General features: G+C 37.7%; 1 protein-coding gene across 3 annotated transcripts in view; it reads right to left on the minus strand.

Annotated features, from left to right (window-relative positions):
• Positions 1–18421, minus strand: part of LOC131159375 (uncharacterized) — a 78973-nt gene that overhangs the window by 35756 nt on the left and 24796 nt on the right. For 2 of the 3 annotated variants that reach the window (XM_058114244.1, XM_058114245.1), the window contains exons 3-4: positions 9217–9562; positions 7515–8468 (exon numbers count right to left, since the gene is read on the minus strand). In XM_058114244.1, coding sequence (XP_057970227.1) covers positions 7515–8468; positions 9217–9562 — 1300 coding nt within the window. The remainder of the gene's footprint in view (positions 1–7514; positions 8469–9216; positions 9563–18421) is intronic. The other variant, XM_058114246.1, reaches the window with a different exon arrangement.

The raw sequence follows: 18421 nt of genomic DNA on the forward strand, positions 1-18421 counted from the left end.
TCATGCCTCCTATAGGTTAGATGGAAAGAACTACCCATGGTTCAAAATCGCGGTCGCGGGTAACGTCGCGTAACGGTCGCGGGTGTCGCGGGCTGCAGGAGACGCGGGTGTTACGTAACGGGAAGCGGGCGTAACGGTCGTGAATTTTTTTCACGCATGCACAACCATGCCAAAATCGAAAAATAAGCATGAAATTCATTAATACATGATTTTTAATGAATTTTGAAGGTTTTCATTCAACCTACAAATGTTTTTTAATAGGCATTATGATTTTTATATTAATTTTAGTGCGTTGTTTTAAAAAAAAAGCATATTTTTTTTTTTATAATTTACATTACTTTAATGAGTAAAAAGATGTAGAAATGTAAGAATCAATTAATTAAAGTCAAAAAATTACTAAAAATGAATCAATAGACTCAATACTCAACATACACATTACACATACATGAATTTAAAAAGTGATTAATATCAAATATCAATAAATAGTTGAAAATACATGAATACAATATCACAAATTTATAACATAACACATGTCACCACCAAAAAGAATGATGTAGAGGGTCTTCATAATTTGCATCTGTATCTTGAGATTGGGATGGGAAATTATCTCCCCATGCTTGTGGAAATACATAGTTGAATAAACCCAAGTTTGCGTCATTTTGTTGTGGCTCTTGAAAATGTACTAGTGGTGAAAATCTTCCTGAATAATATCCATAAGTTAAGGCAGGGGCTAGCTCTGGGTAGTGTCTAGAAGAAGACTCACTAGATCCTGAGATTCCTGATCCACTAGAATAAAAATGTGAGTCACGAGATGCATAATGTGGACATGCTGGATGAGATCCATATGATTGTGATGATGAACCATCTAAACCAAAGTCGCCAAAACTACGAACCACACCATATGAATCTTCAGTAGAATCACTAGGGTCACCACGAGCACTCCTTCTCCTGGGTTGTGAAGATTGGTTCCCTGGAGGAATACCTAAGTCATCATTTTCAGGTATGTCATGTAGTCCATAAGGATCAGAAGGATGTATATCCCTTACAAATGATGTCCCTGTGTCATATTCATAATTATATTCTACACCGCCGCCTCCACTACCACTCCCCCCCCCCCCAACCCCAACTCCAGCACCACTATTACCATCATCATCACTTCGTGGGCTCAAACCAAAATTGTCATCACTTTGTGTACGTTCAGGGCTTGAACTTGAATCATCATGCGCGTTTATTGGTGGTTGATCACCTCCTTCTGTAGTACCACCAACTTCTTCATTTAACCAATTTGAATTGTCCTGACCGTCGAGTAGTGGTGTCTCTCTCTCCTCTAACCATTGACTTAAAGGATCATCTTCTTCGAAAATGTAGTCCAAATTGATAGGATTGAAACCCTCTTCAATTTCTCGTTGGCTTCTTCTCATTGTATGTCTTAACTTTAACCTCATGTTGTAATGTACAAAAACAAGTTTTTGTAGTCTCATGTACTTTAATCTATTTCTTGTTTTCGTATGGATGAGGCTAAAGGTGCTCCGATTACGCTCACAGTTTGAAGCTGATATGGTCTGACTAAGAACTCTGATTGCTATTCTTTGGAGACGTAACGGCCGTTACGGCTATGAATTTTTCCCGAACCGCATTATCGGCCCGAATCGGTTTCGGAGCCTTTGATTTACGTTACGTATCAGCCGTTACGCTACGTAACGGCCGTTATTTAAAACCATGGAACTACCTTAAGTGGTCTCAACTCATTTGCACAATGTTGAAAGGCAAGGGAAAGATTAGCCATCTCATGGGTACAGATCCTAAACCAGGGGATCCTAAGTTTGAAGCATGGGATGAAGAAGACTCTTTGATCATGGCGTGGTTGTGGAATTCCATGATTCTAGAAATAAGTGACACATGCATGTTTTTGGCTACTGCAAAGGACATCTAGGATGCAATTCAGCAAACCTATTCCAAAGCTAATGATGCAGCACAAGTGTACGAGGTCAAGGTAAAAACTATGGCTGCAAAACAAGGGAATAAAACAGTCACTGAATATGCAAATCAACTTAAATCCTTGTAGCAGGAATTGGATCACTACCAGGTGATAATAACAAAATGCTCCGATGATGCAGCGGTTCTAAAGGCCTTTATTGAACAAGATAGGGTGTATAATTTTCTGGTTGGACTTAATCCAGAATTTGATCAAGTGAGGATACAAATTCTTAGGAAGCCGGAGGTTCCAAGCTTTAACGAAGTAGTGGCTATAATCCAAAGTGAAGAAAGTAGAAGAGGGTTTATGCTTGAACCACAAATCAATGATAGTTCAGCTATGGTGGCTAGTGGTAACAATAAATCAGCCACAAACATGGAGAGAGGAGCAACACTTAAAGGAGAAAAAGGTGGCCAGCCGAAAACCCAAAATCGTGACGGATTATGGTGCACTTACTGCAAGAAGTCTCGTCACCCGTGAACAATGCTGGAAACTTCATGGAAAGCCTCCAAGCCGAGAATGGGGCCAAAAAGGAGGACAACCACGGAACAATGGACAAGTCCACATTGCAGCAGGACCACAAGGTGAATCAACATCGCAGGAGCTGAGTAGTTTCAACCACGATCTTAAATTTCCACGAAAAAATCAAAATTTCCGGTTTCCGTCACCCTCGAAATTGAAATGGTAGTCGATTTCCGTCTTGTATAATATCCGTCGAAATTTCAACAAATCATCCGAAATTTATCGAAATCTCAAAATTTTAGCGAAACTTGTCGAAATTGGAACTATGCAATGAAATTTCCCGAAAATGCAAATGAGAGATTTTGGAATTAAGTGAAATTTCTCTCTTAATTTATTTTATTTATTTTTATCGAAACAAAATATTATTACAAATGCTTTTGAAATTTAAGAAAAAGTAAATTTACAACAACATTTTATTTAACAATTCATGTCTAAATTATCATTATTTGTATAATAAATAATATTTAAATGGTTAATGAATTTCATTTGTATTAACTAATCACTAAATATGTTTAATGGACATTATCTTACAAATATGTTTGATGCACATATTATATGCACGTAGACAACATAGATGTATTTACTTGTGATGTATAAGTCCTAAAACTTAATTTGTTATGTCTATTAATCATTTCTAAAGCTTTATAAAATAATTCCATGCTTACTACTTATTTCCATTATTTTTTCAAATCGAAATCGAAAATTTCGTCGAAAATTTCGTACTTTTGGAGCTTTGAAATTTTAGTCGAAATCCAAATTTAAGACCTTGGTTTCAACCAAGAAGAGATTGAGAGGCTGAGATCACTAATCAACAGTCTTAAAAAACCTGAAGGATCTCCAGGTACTTGTTCTTTGGCATATTCAAGTAAGCTTCCGTCTTCTATTGGATTAAATGTCTCAGATAAAACCTTTACCAACTCCTAGGTCATGGACTCAGAAGCAACCGATCATATGACCCATTTATCCAATATTTTTTCAACCTGTACTCCATGCCCAAGCAATAGGAAAATAGCCACAGCAGATGGATCCTTGACCACAGTAGCTGGTTTTGGGGATGTGAAAATAAGACCATCAGTAACTTTGAAAGTGTCCTTCATGTTCCTAAATTGTCCACAAATCTGGTCTCTATACATAAACTCACTCAAGATTTATGTTGTAATGTGATTTTTGACAGTAGTAATTGTATATTTCAAGACAAGGATTCGGGGAAGATGATTGGACGTGCTAGGGAAAGGAATAGCCTCTACTATCTTGAAACACCAAGTCAATTGCACATGACCAAGGACAGATTATCTTCTTCCTTTATGTCAAAGTTTGTCTTATCCAATAAAGGAAAAATTTTACTTCATCATTGCCGACTTGGACATCCATCGTTTAGGGTTATTAAAGTTATGTTTCCTTCCTTGTTTAAGGATTTAGATGTTGAAAACTTTCAGTGTGAGGTATGTGAACTTGCTAAACACAAGCGTGTACCTTTTCCATTTAGTTACAAAAGAAACTCAATTCCTTTCTATCTTATTCACAGTGATATTTGGGGTCCATCTACTGTTTCTAATGTTTCTAGGACAAGATGGTTTGTTTCTCTTATTGATGATTGCACTCGAGTTACCTGGATTTTTCCTACTTAAACATAAGTCTGATGTTAGTATTGTGTTCCCAAATTTCTATTCCATGATCAAAAACCAATTGGGGGTCGATATCAAAAGGTTTAGGTCAGATAATGCCAGGGACTATTTCAATCAAATTCTTACCCCATTTTTTCAAATGGAAGGAATAGTACATGAGTCATCTTGTGTCAATACCCCACAGCAAAACGGGGTAGCAAAGAGGGAAAATGGCCATCTCCTTGAAAAAACCAGAGTTTTCTTGTTTCAAAAAAAATGTGTCCAAGTTTTTTTTGGGGGGAAGCAGTTCTGACAGCCACTCATCTGATAAATCGTTTGCCTTCAAGAGTCTTGGGTTTCAAGAGTCCTATGGACATACTTTCCACATTCTACCCAGACCTAACCACTACAAACAACCTTGTTCCTAGGATTTTTGGGTGTGTGTCATTTGTCCATGTTCATAGTCACACCAAGAGGAAATTAGATCCGAAAGCTCTAAAATGTGTCTTTGTGGGCTATTCTTCGACTCAAAAAGGATATAAGTGTTACCACCCTCCGTCAAAGAAATTCTATGTCTCGGTGAACATTACGTTCAGTGAATAAGAGTCTTATTTCACTAATCCTTATCTTCAGGGGGAGAATTCAACTAAGGAAGATAAGGAAGATTTTTTGCTTGATTTGCCATCAATTCCTATGTCTAAAACCTCAAACCCTATACCTGTACCTCCTTGTCCATTTTGTTCCAACCATGTACCTGAGAGTTCTTCTGAACCTATATCTGAAACACCAAATGAACCAAAAGAAAGACCGATTCTGCTCCTAGAAAAACCATATTTGGCAAGGTTTTCACAAGACGAAAGATGGCTGTTGCTGAACCAATGCAGGTCCAAGAGTCCAACTCAGATCGTTTGAATGAGGTAACAATTGTTAACCATCCATTGCAAGATGAAACTGAATCTCATGTTGATAATGATGACCAAGACCTTCCAATTTCCATTAGGAAAGGAACTTGAAAATGCACAAAGCAACCATTGTACCCTCTTGCACATTTTTTGTTGTTTAAGAATTTTTCACCATCCTATAGAACCTTTCTTGTAAGCTTAAATACCATCACCATTCCTACCACATTATCTGAGGCTTTGTCCAATGGAAAATGGAGACAAGCTATGAATGTGGAGATGGAGACATTGGAAAGAACAAGACTTGGGAGTTGGTGAAGTTATCGGCAGGAAAGAAACCGGTGGGCTATAAGTGGGTATATATGGTGAAGTACAGGGCAAATGGGTCGATTGAGAGATATCAGGCGTGGTTGGTAGCCAAGGGGTATACTCAAACCTACGGGATTGATTATTTAGAGACCTTTGCACCTATTGCAAAGATGAACACGGTTAGAGTATTATTATCACTAGCAGCTAATTATGGTTGGGAGTTGCAACAATTTGATGTCAAGAATGCTTTCTTACATGGGGAACTAGAGGAAGAGATTTATATGCAGGTTCCACCGGGATATGGGAAGAATTTGGCTGCTCACACTGTGTGTAAATTGAAAAAGGCACTGTATGGCCTTAAGCAATCACTATGAGCATGGTTTGGGAGATTTGCAAGAGTTATGTTGGCTATGGGATACAAACAAAGTCAAGGGGATCACACATTGTTCATTAAACACTCTCCTTCAGGGGGAGTTACAGTCCTTCTAGTGTATGTTGATGACATAATAGTGACAGGAGATGATGCTAAGGAGAAACAGGTCTTGAGTCAATATTTGGCTAAAGAGTTTGAGATTAAAGCGTTAGGGAGATTGAAGTATTTTCACAGGATTGAGGTTGCTCACTCTAGGCAGGGAATTTTTATCTCTCAACAGAAGTATGTCATAGATCTTCTCAAGGAAACTGGCAAGACAGCATGCAAACCAACAAGTACTCCCATGGATTCTAACCTAAAACTTAGAAAAGCTGAGGAGGATGTCACAATAGACAGAGAAATGTATCAAGGCCTGGTAGGAAGACTCATTTATTTGTCTCACACACGACTAGATATAGCATATGTAGTGAGTGTGATTAGTCAGTTTATGCATAGCCCGAAGCAAGTTCATTTACAAGCAGCCCATAGAGTACTACAGTATCTCAAGGGAACACCAAGGAAAGGTATCATGTTCAGAAGAAATGGAGGATTGGTACTTGAGGCATACATTGATGTTGATTATGCTGGATCAATTGTTGATAGAAAATCAACCTCAAGATATTGCACCTTTCTCAGTGGGAATCTTGTGAGATGGAGAAGTAAAAACAAAGTGTGGTAGCTCGGTCAAGTGCAGAGGTTGAATTCCGGGCAATGGCTCAAGGTGTGTGTGAACTACTTTGGCTGAAGATCATCCTTGAAGATTTGAAGATTAAGTGGGATGGCCCTATGAAACTTTATTGTGACAACAAATCTACAATCAGCATAACTCATAACCCAGTACAACATGACCGAACGAAGCACATTGAAGTTAACAAACACTTTATCAAAGAAAAGTTGGAGAGTGGATTAATTTTTACACCTTACGTGTCTACACATGGTCAACTTGCTGATATCCTTACTGAAGGGTTGAGTAGCTCTATTTTCCAAACTATCATTTCCAAGCTGGGAATGGAGAATACCTATTCACCAGCTTGAGGGGGAGTGTGAGAAAACCGTGTATAATTAGTTAGCTATTTTAGGATATTCTTTTAATAACAGATTGTATCCTTAGAATTAGGCCTATATGGGTAAGTTCCCTACTCTGTTAGGGTGTCCCATAAATCATGGGATTTGATTTATTAATTTACTTTTTAGGAATGCTAGGATTGTTGTATATATTCACATGTAATGTTCAGATCAATATATAACTCTTTTCAATTTTCAGCAAAGCTCATTACAACCACTCATCTAAAGTCTGATTTTCAGCTTGCTGATTTGTTCACTAAAGCCTTGGGAGGTGTTCATGTGGAATTCATTCATAAAAAGCTAGGAGCATTTGATATATATGCTTCAGCTAGAGAGGGAGTGTCAATGGTTATTTGGTCATTTAGCATTATTTGTATGTGTTAAGAGTTATGTGGTAAGTGTGAGTTTGTAAGGGTATTATGGTCATCAGAATTGTACTTGACATATATTATAAATAAAGGGAGAAATCTATCATTGAAGTTAATTCTTCCATTCTACCCAATTATTCAACAGGTAGCAAGAGACTTAACCAGAGTAATGCCAAAATATATACAAATATTAAAAGAATGTATTACAGGACCCACGTAACAGATGCTACACAATTGGGAGGAGGGTTGGATGTTAAAATATAGTGACTACACGGAGACATGATTTCAAATAATAATAATAATAATAATAATAATAATAACAATAATAATGGACAATATTATTGAATTTATTGACAAAACCTTTATCTTTAGGGGTGGCATTTTTCACAGCACTGGACGTTTTCCTCTTTGTATTCCTTTTTTCAATAGGGTGTGAGTCAGTCTCACAATCAAGTTGTGAAGAGATGAGTTCGCTCTTTTCTGGCACATCGTTCCCACTGAATGTATCATTTCCTTCTGAATTTTTTGACGCTGTGAATTGAGAGCACTTAGTCTTTTCCAGCTCCTGTCTCACTTCCACTGTCAAATTCCCTACTTCATTCTGAACTGATTTACGAGTTGACCTTCTTGTCCTGGTTACGGGACCTAACTTCGTCTCTGCAGTACAGGCCATCAGCTCACAATTGTTATTTGCATTATCAGTATTTATCTGAATTCCCGAGAAAGTTAACCCAGTAATTTGACTGGACTCACTCAACCTCTTCTCCAATGTTGAACATGCTATACCTGCACAAGAATTAGTGCTTTCTGAGGTTTTCTTTTCATTTTTCCTCCTTCTGGCCGAAGTTCTAGAATTTTCCTTGACATGTTGCAGATTTCCTGAACAACCCATTGCAAGAGACATCTGCGACTGAAAAATGTCAGTAGGTTCTACAACTGGAGCAAAGGCAGTCAGTGTATCAGAGGAGGTCTGGTCCATTACTGACGAGTTCCCGCCACAGGAATTAAAAGATTTAGTCACTTTTCCTTCATTGGAGCAGACAGAAAATTCAAGATCAAGAGGAAGTTTTGATCGGAATGAAGCAAGAGCAGCACGAGCTGCAAGAGGACTGAGATGAACCCTGTTCTCTGAACGCTCCTCCCGCATGATTGGAGCTGAAGATGGTAGATCCTTAACTTCCATCTCTACTTGCCGTTTGCCCCTACTCCGAGTAGACATCCTTGTGTGATTTCGTTCAGCAGGACCTTGAAGAGATGAAATGCTTCTTTTGGATACGCCATCCGGCTTGCATACAAATTGTCCCTTGGTATCAACTGTAAATAGAGACAAGGGGCATAATTAATCTTTGCAACAACACATGTATATTTCTGATTGCTAATACTAGACATGACTAGTTATAACTCTTTAAGTGCCATATATTCATGTGCTTTGCAAGCAGAGTGGCAGGACAAAGCATTAATAGGTTCCAAGCAGGAACCAGTATAGGATCAGATTAATTAAATTATACTGAACCTTCTGATATTGATTACTGAGAGCTGAACATAATTTTCACCTCAAAACTGATTGGATAATGCTAACATGGGAGCATTATAAAACAATAGCAGACAATTTTTTTTTCTCTGGAAGTCGAACCAAAATCTTGATGTGTAGAACCAACACGAACTCCTTACAGGTGGGGCATATAGAATCCAAAATATTTATTGTTCAGTACCAATACTGAAAAATCGATATATCTTCATTACTAATAAGACTTCTAGGATCAAGAGAGAGAATAACTTAAAAAAAAAATCCATGATCATCTTTGGCTTATAGAAGAAGCCATCCAGAGAGCTTCCACATTACTACTATTTCAAATTTGAGGCTCAGATGCAAGTCAATCGTGCAAAATAATAGCTTACAGTCTTCCACCCACAACATTATGTCACTAGTTTTGCACCCTAACCCTCAACACAAATAATATATAACTAATAATAGTAATAATAAACAAAACAAAGCAAAGCAAAAAGAAGGACCAACAAAGTAGTAACATCCAAGGGCAAAGCTACAGGTAGGACTGCTAACCTTTAAACTCCAGCAGAATATCTTCCGAAACCTTCTTGTTGGATGCCTCGGATAAATTGCTAATTTCTTTTATTTGCTTTTCCAGCAATTTATGAAGGTTTGTCTCATAATCAATGTCTTCAGGAACAGTTGGAAAAAGAGAGGCATCATAGCAACTTGATCTTTCCAGTGAATTTAAAAATGCAGCAACAGTTGGGTGATTGTTGACACTTTTTGAGGCCAGTTTAAGGATTGAAGTAGATGGAACAGTCAAGGTTTCTGTTCCAACTTTGAGATCTTGCTGAAGCCATTTGATCATGAAAGTACATCTACAGTGGATCCTTGCTGAGTGTCTTACCCTTAGTGTCTGCCAGCATCATGCGTAACCAAATTAGCAGAGCAGTGTGTGCATACAAAATGTAGTACAGATATCTGTCAATTGTAGTAGACTGCCATAGTGTACAATATAAATCAAAAATAAAAAATGATTTCTGGAAAAATTCAATTATAATTTCATATGCTTTCCAGATCTTTATACATTGCTTGAATTGCAAGAGTTCTTATATCATAAATAGCAAGGATATTCCACCAACAACATAAATAGGATCCTCAAGCACGTTCAAAACTATTGTTCCAGGAAAGTACATTTGATTAAAGAAAATGAATCTTGAAAAAATGTTTTAAAAAACAACCAACTTCAGATTCCCATTGATGATAGAACTCTCAATCCCCTATAGATCACTTGGCGTTCCCCCCACAAAAACTCTCACAGAATGAGAGACCATGTGTTTGCACAAGCTGGATGGAAAACCTTCTACTTGATCAATCGTGATGGTAATTGCCAGAGGAGTTTCTGTCTCATCAAGTGAGGAATTATCTTTGATAGATTCTGATCGACACATAAGGAGCTGCTTCAGATCTGTGATTGTCCAGAAGAAGCTTGCAAGAAGAAAATCCTAGAAAGTTTCATGGAGATTTGCAGGGGCAGAAAGAAGGTCTTCGTAGCTTTTTTTGGCAGAAGGGATGGAGGTGAGTATGCAATTACCAAAATCTGTAATGGAAGGAAGCAGGGAATCTGGATTCCAATTCAGTATGACATGAAGGTTTGAAAATCCGTGGCATAGAATTTCTTGGAGTTTGCAAAAAAGGCAGAGGAGCACTATTATTGACAAGGGAAAGCTCTACAGTGAAACAGCCAAAAACTTTCATGACTTGCAGATAACATGGAGACGAGATGCAGAAAAGGAAACTGTTAAGCAGACATTTTATGCCTTTACCTATAAGCTTAAGCCATTAAGTTGTGAGCGAACAATGTATAGCCTTAGCACACCCATTTAGCCCAATTGCACGTGGAGAGATAAACAGTGAATGCCACTCACCATGGGGAAAAACATAGATTTTTTTTTTATTTTTTTAATATGAACAGACGATAAAACACATGCAGCAAGAATGGAACTTGTGAGATGACTCTATTACCATGTTAAGCAACCACTTCAACTAAAGCTTATGCTGTTAGGTTGTGGGGGAACAATGTAAACCAAATCTTAAGAGGAAAAAAGAAAAAAAAAGGCACAAGAATATCAACCGGGTCTCAGTCATGGCTAGTCAGCTTCCTAGGCCTTGGTTGGATGGTTTGATAGAGGAGAGGAGTTCGCTTGGTTCAGAAGACAAGTAGAAGACTGGCCTAATAAGGCCTGGAAAACCCCATTTGGAGTGCAGGTTCTTGAAATGCCAGGAAACCACCCCGTTCAATTTTCTCCAAAGGAAGCAGCTATGGAGGTACTATGATAGGGGAAACACCCAAAATAAAAATAAAATAAAAAGAGAGAGCAGAGCTCCTCCTTGATTGGTGGTGCCTCACTGCCAGCTGTGTTGTTTTTTGCCCCACAATGGTATAAAAAGTTGTTTTGAATTTTTTGTTTTATTTGTCCCACATTGGAGAGAAGTGTTTTTTGGACTTGAGGTTGAAGCTATATAAAGAGCTCAACTCTCCATTTGTAAAACACACCTCAAAGTTATACTTTGTCAAGAAGTAATGGATTGATCGTCGGCACCCGAGGACGTAGGTAATTCTATACCGAACCTCGTTAATTTTTTGTCTTGTTCTTTTTACTGTTTTATTATTAATTTCTGCATTGCTTTAGTTTCTTATATATTCAATAGCAATAGTTATAGTATTGGTGTTTGGCACAAGTGGGGTGCCCGGCACAACAATTGGTATCAGAGCTAGATTGAATAGTGTCGATACAGAAGTGTTCCTCTGTTAGGATGATAAACCAGTAGATATGGATGACAAAGATTGGGAAAAGATCAATCGTCAGGCATGTGGTACGATTCGTCTGTGTCTCGCTAAAAATTAGAAATATTGTGTCATGAGGGAGACATTTGCAAAGAAATTGTGGAAGACATTGAAAGACACATTTATGACCAAGAGTCTGGAAAATCGACTCTATTTGAAAAAGAAATTGTTTCGCTTCCAGTATCAACCAACTATTTCGATTAATGACCACATAAATGCTTTCAATAAAATTTTGGCCGATTTGTTAAATTTGGATGAAAAGGTGAAAGATGAGGATAAAGTCATATTGTTACTAAATTCTCTACCTGATGAGTATGAACATTTGACCACCACTTTATTGTATGGGAAAGATAAAGTTACTTATGACGTTTGTACTGCATTGATTAGTACCGAATGCAGAAAGAAGGATCAGAGGGTCCATAAGGAAACAGCAGAAGCACTAACAATAAGGGGACGTTCTCAGAGTCGTAAGCCTGGAAGGAAGAGTAAATCTCATGGGAGGAGTAAATCTCATGGGAGACCTGCTAAAGATGAATGCGCTTTTTGTCGTGAGAGAGGTCATTGGAAGAAAGATTGTCCTAAATTACAGCAAAAGAATAAGGGAAAAGCACATTCTAATGTCAATATAGCCAATGATGATGAAAGTGAGTCAAATTTTTCTCTTTTTGGAACATCTTCGTCACATTATTTTGGTGAGTGGATTTTGGATTCTGGTTGTTCCTATCACATGTGTCCCAATAGGGAATGGTTTTCTAATTTTGAAGAATTAGATGGTGGGGTTGTTTTTATGGGAAATGATAATACTTGTAAAACAACTGGAATAGGATCAATACAGTTGAAATGTCAAGATGAAACTATTAAGACCTTGACCGATGCTAGGTTTGTTCCAAGCCTAAAGAAGAATCTGATTTCATTGGGTGCCTTAGAATCTAAAGGGTTCACTATCACTTTGAAAGATGAAACCTTAAAGATTAAATTAGGTGCGCTGGTGGTGATGAAAGGAATAAGAAAAATTAACTTGTATTATTTACAAGGTAGTACAATTATTGGCTCAGCAGCTGTTGTTTCTGAGAAAGATGCAGGTTCAGATACAACCAGGTAATGGCATATGCGATTAGCACATGCAGGAGAAAAATCTTTGCAACAATTAGCTAAGCGAGATTTGTTAAAGGGTGCAAAGGTGTGCAAACTTGAATTTTATGAGCATTGCATTCTAAGAAAACAGACTAGAGTGAAATTTGGCATTGCAATCCACCAGACTAAAGGTATTTTAGACTACATCCACACGGATGTATAAGGGCCCACAAAAACGGCTTCGTTGGGTGGTATGCATTATTTTGTCACTTTTGTTGATGATTTTTCCAGAATAGTTTATGTGTATTCTATGAAGCATAAAAATGAAGCGTGTGATATTTTCTTTAAGTGGAAAAAATTAGTTGAAACTCAAACTGGCAGAAAGATTAAGCGGCTCAAATTAAATAATGGTGGTGAATACATGAGTGACCCATTTATGAAGGTATGTCTATGTCAGGATGAAGGTTTTGTTTGACACTTCACAGTTCGAGATACATCACAGCAGAATGGGGTGACAAAGCGCATGAATCGAACTTTGTTGGAGAAAGTTCGATGTATGTTGTCTAATGTTGGGTTAGACAAAAGGTTTTGGGCTGAGGATGTTAGATATGAGTGTCATCTCATCAATCATCTACCATCATCTGCAATAGGGGGAAAAACACCCTATGAGGTATGGTCTAGAAAGCCTGCTAGTGATTATTATTTTTACATGTATTTGGTACTATGGCTTATTATCATGTTAAAGAATTTAAGTTGGATCCAAGAGCCACGAAAGCAATATTCTTGGGAATAAGTGCAGGAGTCGAAGGATACCATCTTTGGTGTCTAGAGACGAACAAAATGATTTTAAGCAGGGATGTGACTTTTGATGAACTTGCAATGATGAAGAAAACAATACGCAAGGAGTCACGAGTTGAAGAGAAGACCAGTGGTACTCAACAAGAAGTGGAGGTTGAGACAATTTTTGGAAACCCAGTGAGAAGTGAGACTACACAAGGTAACTCTCCAGTTACGGTGGGGAATAGTGTACAAAAGGAGGAGATTTCAATTCGAGAATATTCACAGCAACAAGAATCAATTGTTTCTCAGAGGCCAAGACGAGAAATTCGAAAACCTGCTCGGTATACTGATATGGTGGCCTATGCACTTCCAGTTGTGGATGATAATGTTCCTTACACTTTCAAAGAAGCAATGAGGAACTCTGAATCAGACAAGTGGAAAAGAGCAATGGATGAAGAAATGCAGTCTCTTCATCAGAATCAAACTTGGGAGCTAACCCAGCTGCCCAAGGGTAAGAAAGCAATTGGTTGCAAATGGGTTTATGTAAAGAAAGAAGGATTTCCAGATGCAAATAATGTTCGCTTCAAAGCTAAATTTGTAGCTAAGGGCTACGCACAGAAGGAAGGCATTGATTATAATGAGGTAATTTCTCCAATTGCTAAACATTCTTCCATTCGAATTTTGTTAGCTTTAATAGCACAATTTGATCTTGAAATAGTTCATCTTGATGTAAAAATTGCATTTTTACATGGTAATTTGGAAGAGGAAATCTATATAACTCAGCTAGATGGATTTCAGGTTGCTGGAAAAGAAAATTGGGTATGTAAACTAGGTAAATCGTTGTATGGTTTAAAACAGTCTCCAAGATAGTGGTACAATTGATTTCATCAGTTTATGATGGGTCAGAAGTACATCAGAAATAAACATGATCATTGTGTTTATTTTCGCCGAGTACAAAATGGATCTTTTATATATTTACTCTTATATGTTGATGATATGTTGATAGCTTCAAAGAACAGGGAAGAAATCAACAAGTTGAAAAGTCAGTTAAATCAAAAGTTTGAGATGAGAGATCTTGGTGAAGCAAAGAAGATACTTGGCATGGAGATTCGCAAAGACAAGATGAGAGGAAGAGTTAGTTTGTCTCAGAAATAGTATTTGAAGAAGGTAGTACAGAATTTTGGCATGTCTGAGTAGTCAAAACCAGTAAGCACTCCTCTTGCTTCTCATTTCAAACTTAGTGCAGCTTTATCTCCTAAAACGTATGAGGAACGTAAGTATATGTCATAGGTTCCTTATGCAAGTACTGTTGGTAGTCTGATGTATGCAATGGTTTGTACTAGACCTGATATTTCACAAGCTGTTAGTATGGTGAGCAGGTATATGCATGATCCGGGGAAAGGACATTGGCAAGTTGTGAAATGGATTTTGAGATATATTATAAATACGATTGATGTTGGTATAGTATTTGAGAAAAATAATACTATTGATCAACGTGTTGTTGGATATGTGGATTCTGATTTTGCAGGTGATCTAGATAAACATCGATAAACTATTGGATATGTTTTTACATTTGCTAATGGTCCAGTGAGTTGGAGGACTACCTTACAATCTACCATTGCCTTGTCTACAATAGAAGCAGAGTACATGGCAACTTCAAAGGCTGTAAAGGAAGCTATTTGGTTGTAGGGTGTACTTGAAAATTTGGGAGTTGCTCAGAAGCACATTGTTGTGTTCTGTGATAGCCAGAGTGTTATTCATTTAACAAAGAACCAAGTCTACCATGCACGAACAAAGCACATTGACGTTCGGTTTCATTTTATGCGAAATATTATTGATGGAGGCAAGATACTTCTTCAGAAGATTACTACAATTGAAAATCTCACAGATATGTTGACCAAGATTGTAACAACAATCAAGTTTAAACATTGTTTGGACTTGATCAATACCCTGCAAGTTTGAATATTTTTGGAAAGCACCAATGATGTGGAACTCTAGAAAATGTTGGTGACTAAAAAATTTGTTATCGTCAAGGTGGAGATTTATTGTTTTTTGTCCCACATTGGTAGAATAGTTCCATATTGGCATAAAAAGATGTTTTGAATTTTTTGTATTATTTGTCCCACATTGGAGAGAAGTGTTTTTTGGATTTGAGGTTGAAGCTATATAAAGAGCTCAACTCTCCATTGGTAAAACACACCTCAAAATTGTACTTTGTCAAGAAGTAGTGGATTGATCGTCGGTGCCCGAGGGCATAGGTAATTTTATACCGAACCTCGTTAATTTCTTGTCTTGTTCTTTTTACTGTTTTATTATTAGTTTATGCATTGTTTTAGTTTCTTATATGCTCAATAGCAAAAGTTGTAGTATTGGTGTTTGGCACAAGTGGGGTGCCTGGCACAACAAGCTGCAGTAAAGTAACAGAGGAAGCCAACTCCCATTGGATATCTATCATTGGTCTACCAGCTACCAAGTACCAATTGGATAAGGTGTTGTTTTGGGCTCTTGGGGATTTCTGTGGAGGCTTCTTAGGGGAGGACAATGGTGCAAGGAACAGATTCCATCTCAAGCGGGCTAGAAGCTCAGTGACATTGAAGTAGGCTGAAATTCTAGCCATGGTGAGACAGGAGGATGGATCTTGGGCAGTAGAAATTCCAATATGGAAGAAAGTCCAGCGAACCTTGACTACGGCAGAGGAGGTGAGGAAGACAGCGGCATATGAACCTAATGATTAAAGGACAGGCAAGCCACATGGGGAAATGAGGACAGACAATAATGTATAAAGGAGATTCAAAATTGAATTTTTAGGACGCAATAATTTGGCGAACCTGTTAGGATAAAAGGGAGTTGCAAATGTCTGCAGTTGATGAGGGGGTGACCTTCAATATGAAGAGGATTGAAGAGGCTGACAGCTTCAAGCAGCAGAAGCATGCAAGGTTTAAGGTGGGGAAGCATTGTTGATGACCCTAGCCTGAAGGAGAAGGAAGAATGGCAGAAGCCTTAGCAGGAAGTATTGTTCCGTGTCAAATAAGAAGTTCTCCAACTCTTTAGCATCACGAGCACCGCCATATGCTCTTGGTCTTGGCACCCTTGCTCTATCATATTCCACCATTGTACAACTGGAATTTTGAAGAACACAACTTGGCACTAAGCTCGCCCATACGGTGTTGTACTGTTTCCACCATAACACGAAAATCTTCCAATAACTCATCAATGGAACCTTATTTCTATTTTGGAATCCTTCCAATAAATCAACATGTTCCGTAAGTTGAGCCACCTCTATGACCACATGGTTGATAGTCACACCCTGCAGCTCTAGCGCATTATTCTGTATAGTGCACGACATGGCTCTTGCACCTATGTTTCACACAATCCCACAACTTGAAGGAAATTGAATCACGAAGCAATTAACCAAGTTTGATACCAACTATCATAAGCTGAAAACTCCATAGAGTGTGTAGGGCTGCATAGCATTAGTTGTAGCACACAAGCTTAAGTAGTCAGTCAAAGCTATTCATAGGCAAGGACTTAAATTTCAATTTCAATGGAAATTTCGATTTCGATTTAAAGAAATTACGAAAATTTATAGTAAATGATGAAAATGTACAATAAAACTTTAGGAAATATTAAAATAGATGATTATGATTAATATGGTATCAAAATACATTAAAAAAAATGCATATATGACAACTTTTTAGTATGTAGGATATTAAACTGCATATCGCGAAACAAACTATGAAATGAAGAACATTCAAATGATTATAAAAGCTATTCCTTTAATGATTTAAGGCAACAAATTCTCATTTAAACAACTACATTTTCAATAAATATCATACATGTAACGATCTAATACCACATGGACTTTCTTGGTGGCTCAAAGTCATCTCCCCTATCCCTATCATTGGGATTTCAAGATGACATATATTGTTTACAATAATCACTCCATGTCATATAATTTTCAAAATATTGAGTATAGGTGTACATGTGTTGTTCATACTCCTCCATAGTCATCTGGTTCATGGAAGTTTCTACTCGGCCAGAAGATCTTCTTGTACTAGGATGTCTTCTTGCAGGTTCTACTTGTTGTGTATGTCCATAGGAGTGTTTTGCATTTGCATACTAGTCATATCCATATTATTGGTCTGTTTGTCCATACCCATAGGCATGTGGTTGTCAATTTCCATATTGTCGTGTTTGCTCATATGCATACGGAAACGGTTGGCCATATGTAGATTGTGAGGATTGTTCTGTATAGATTCATAACCACTATAACTATTAGAGTCATGCTCTGTTCCTATATTCATATATTCCAAAGTAAGGGAAAAGGTATTCTCTTCTATTTGATGCATCTTCAATTTTCCCTTTCTACGACTGTACTGCTATCAACTGGACGCGTTTCTCTTTGTGGACCCTCATCTTCAAGTTGGGGAGGACGTGTATATTCCACTTCTAGTCTATAATCTTGTCATTCCTCATTTCCTCCATAGTCCCCACCATCACTTCCTTGCCCACGGTTACCGCTGGGGTTAGATATGCCACCACCAGCATTGTCATCATCATTATCATCATCACCACCAGAGGGCATAGTGGATGAAGTTCCATATTGAGACCCAAGATTCATTAGTGAATCATCACTACTAGATATTACTTCTTCTACCATCACTTGATTAACATCAATGCCAAAGTCATCTCGTGCATGCTTGGTCATTTGTGGGTGGGGATTTTTGTCTTGTCCATCAAGATAGGATGGTCTAATCCACAGGAAAAGTGGATACTCATCCTCATCACCCAATTAAACTGATATGTCAAGAAGGTCCAGGGGATCTTGTTCAACCACTTTGTCCATTTTGGCATCCATAACTCTTATTCAAAGCTTAATGTTGTAATAACAAAAAACAAGCTGCTGAAGCCTGGTGTAAGCTAGTCTATTTCTTTGCTTTGTGTGAATGAGTGCAAATGTGCTCCAATTTCATTCACAAGTTGATGAAGATGCAGTTTGTGACAAAATGTGTCATGTTATCTTCCTTAGGATTGGAGCACTTGATCCATACATCATCCACCAATTAGCTATGC

This window comes from Malania oleifera, chromosome 7 (genome assembly GCF_029873635.1).
Source record: "Malania oleifera isolate guangnan ecotype guangnan chromosome 7, ASM2987363v1, whole genome shotgun sequence".
Classification (NCBI taxonomy): Eukaryota; Viridiplantae; Streptophyta; class Magnoliopsida; order Santalales; family Ximeniaceae; genus Malania; species Malania oleifera.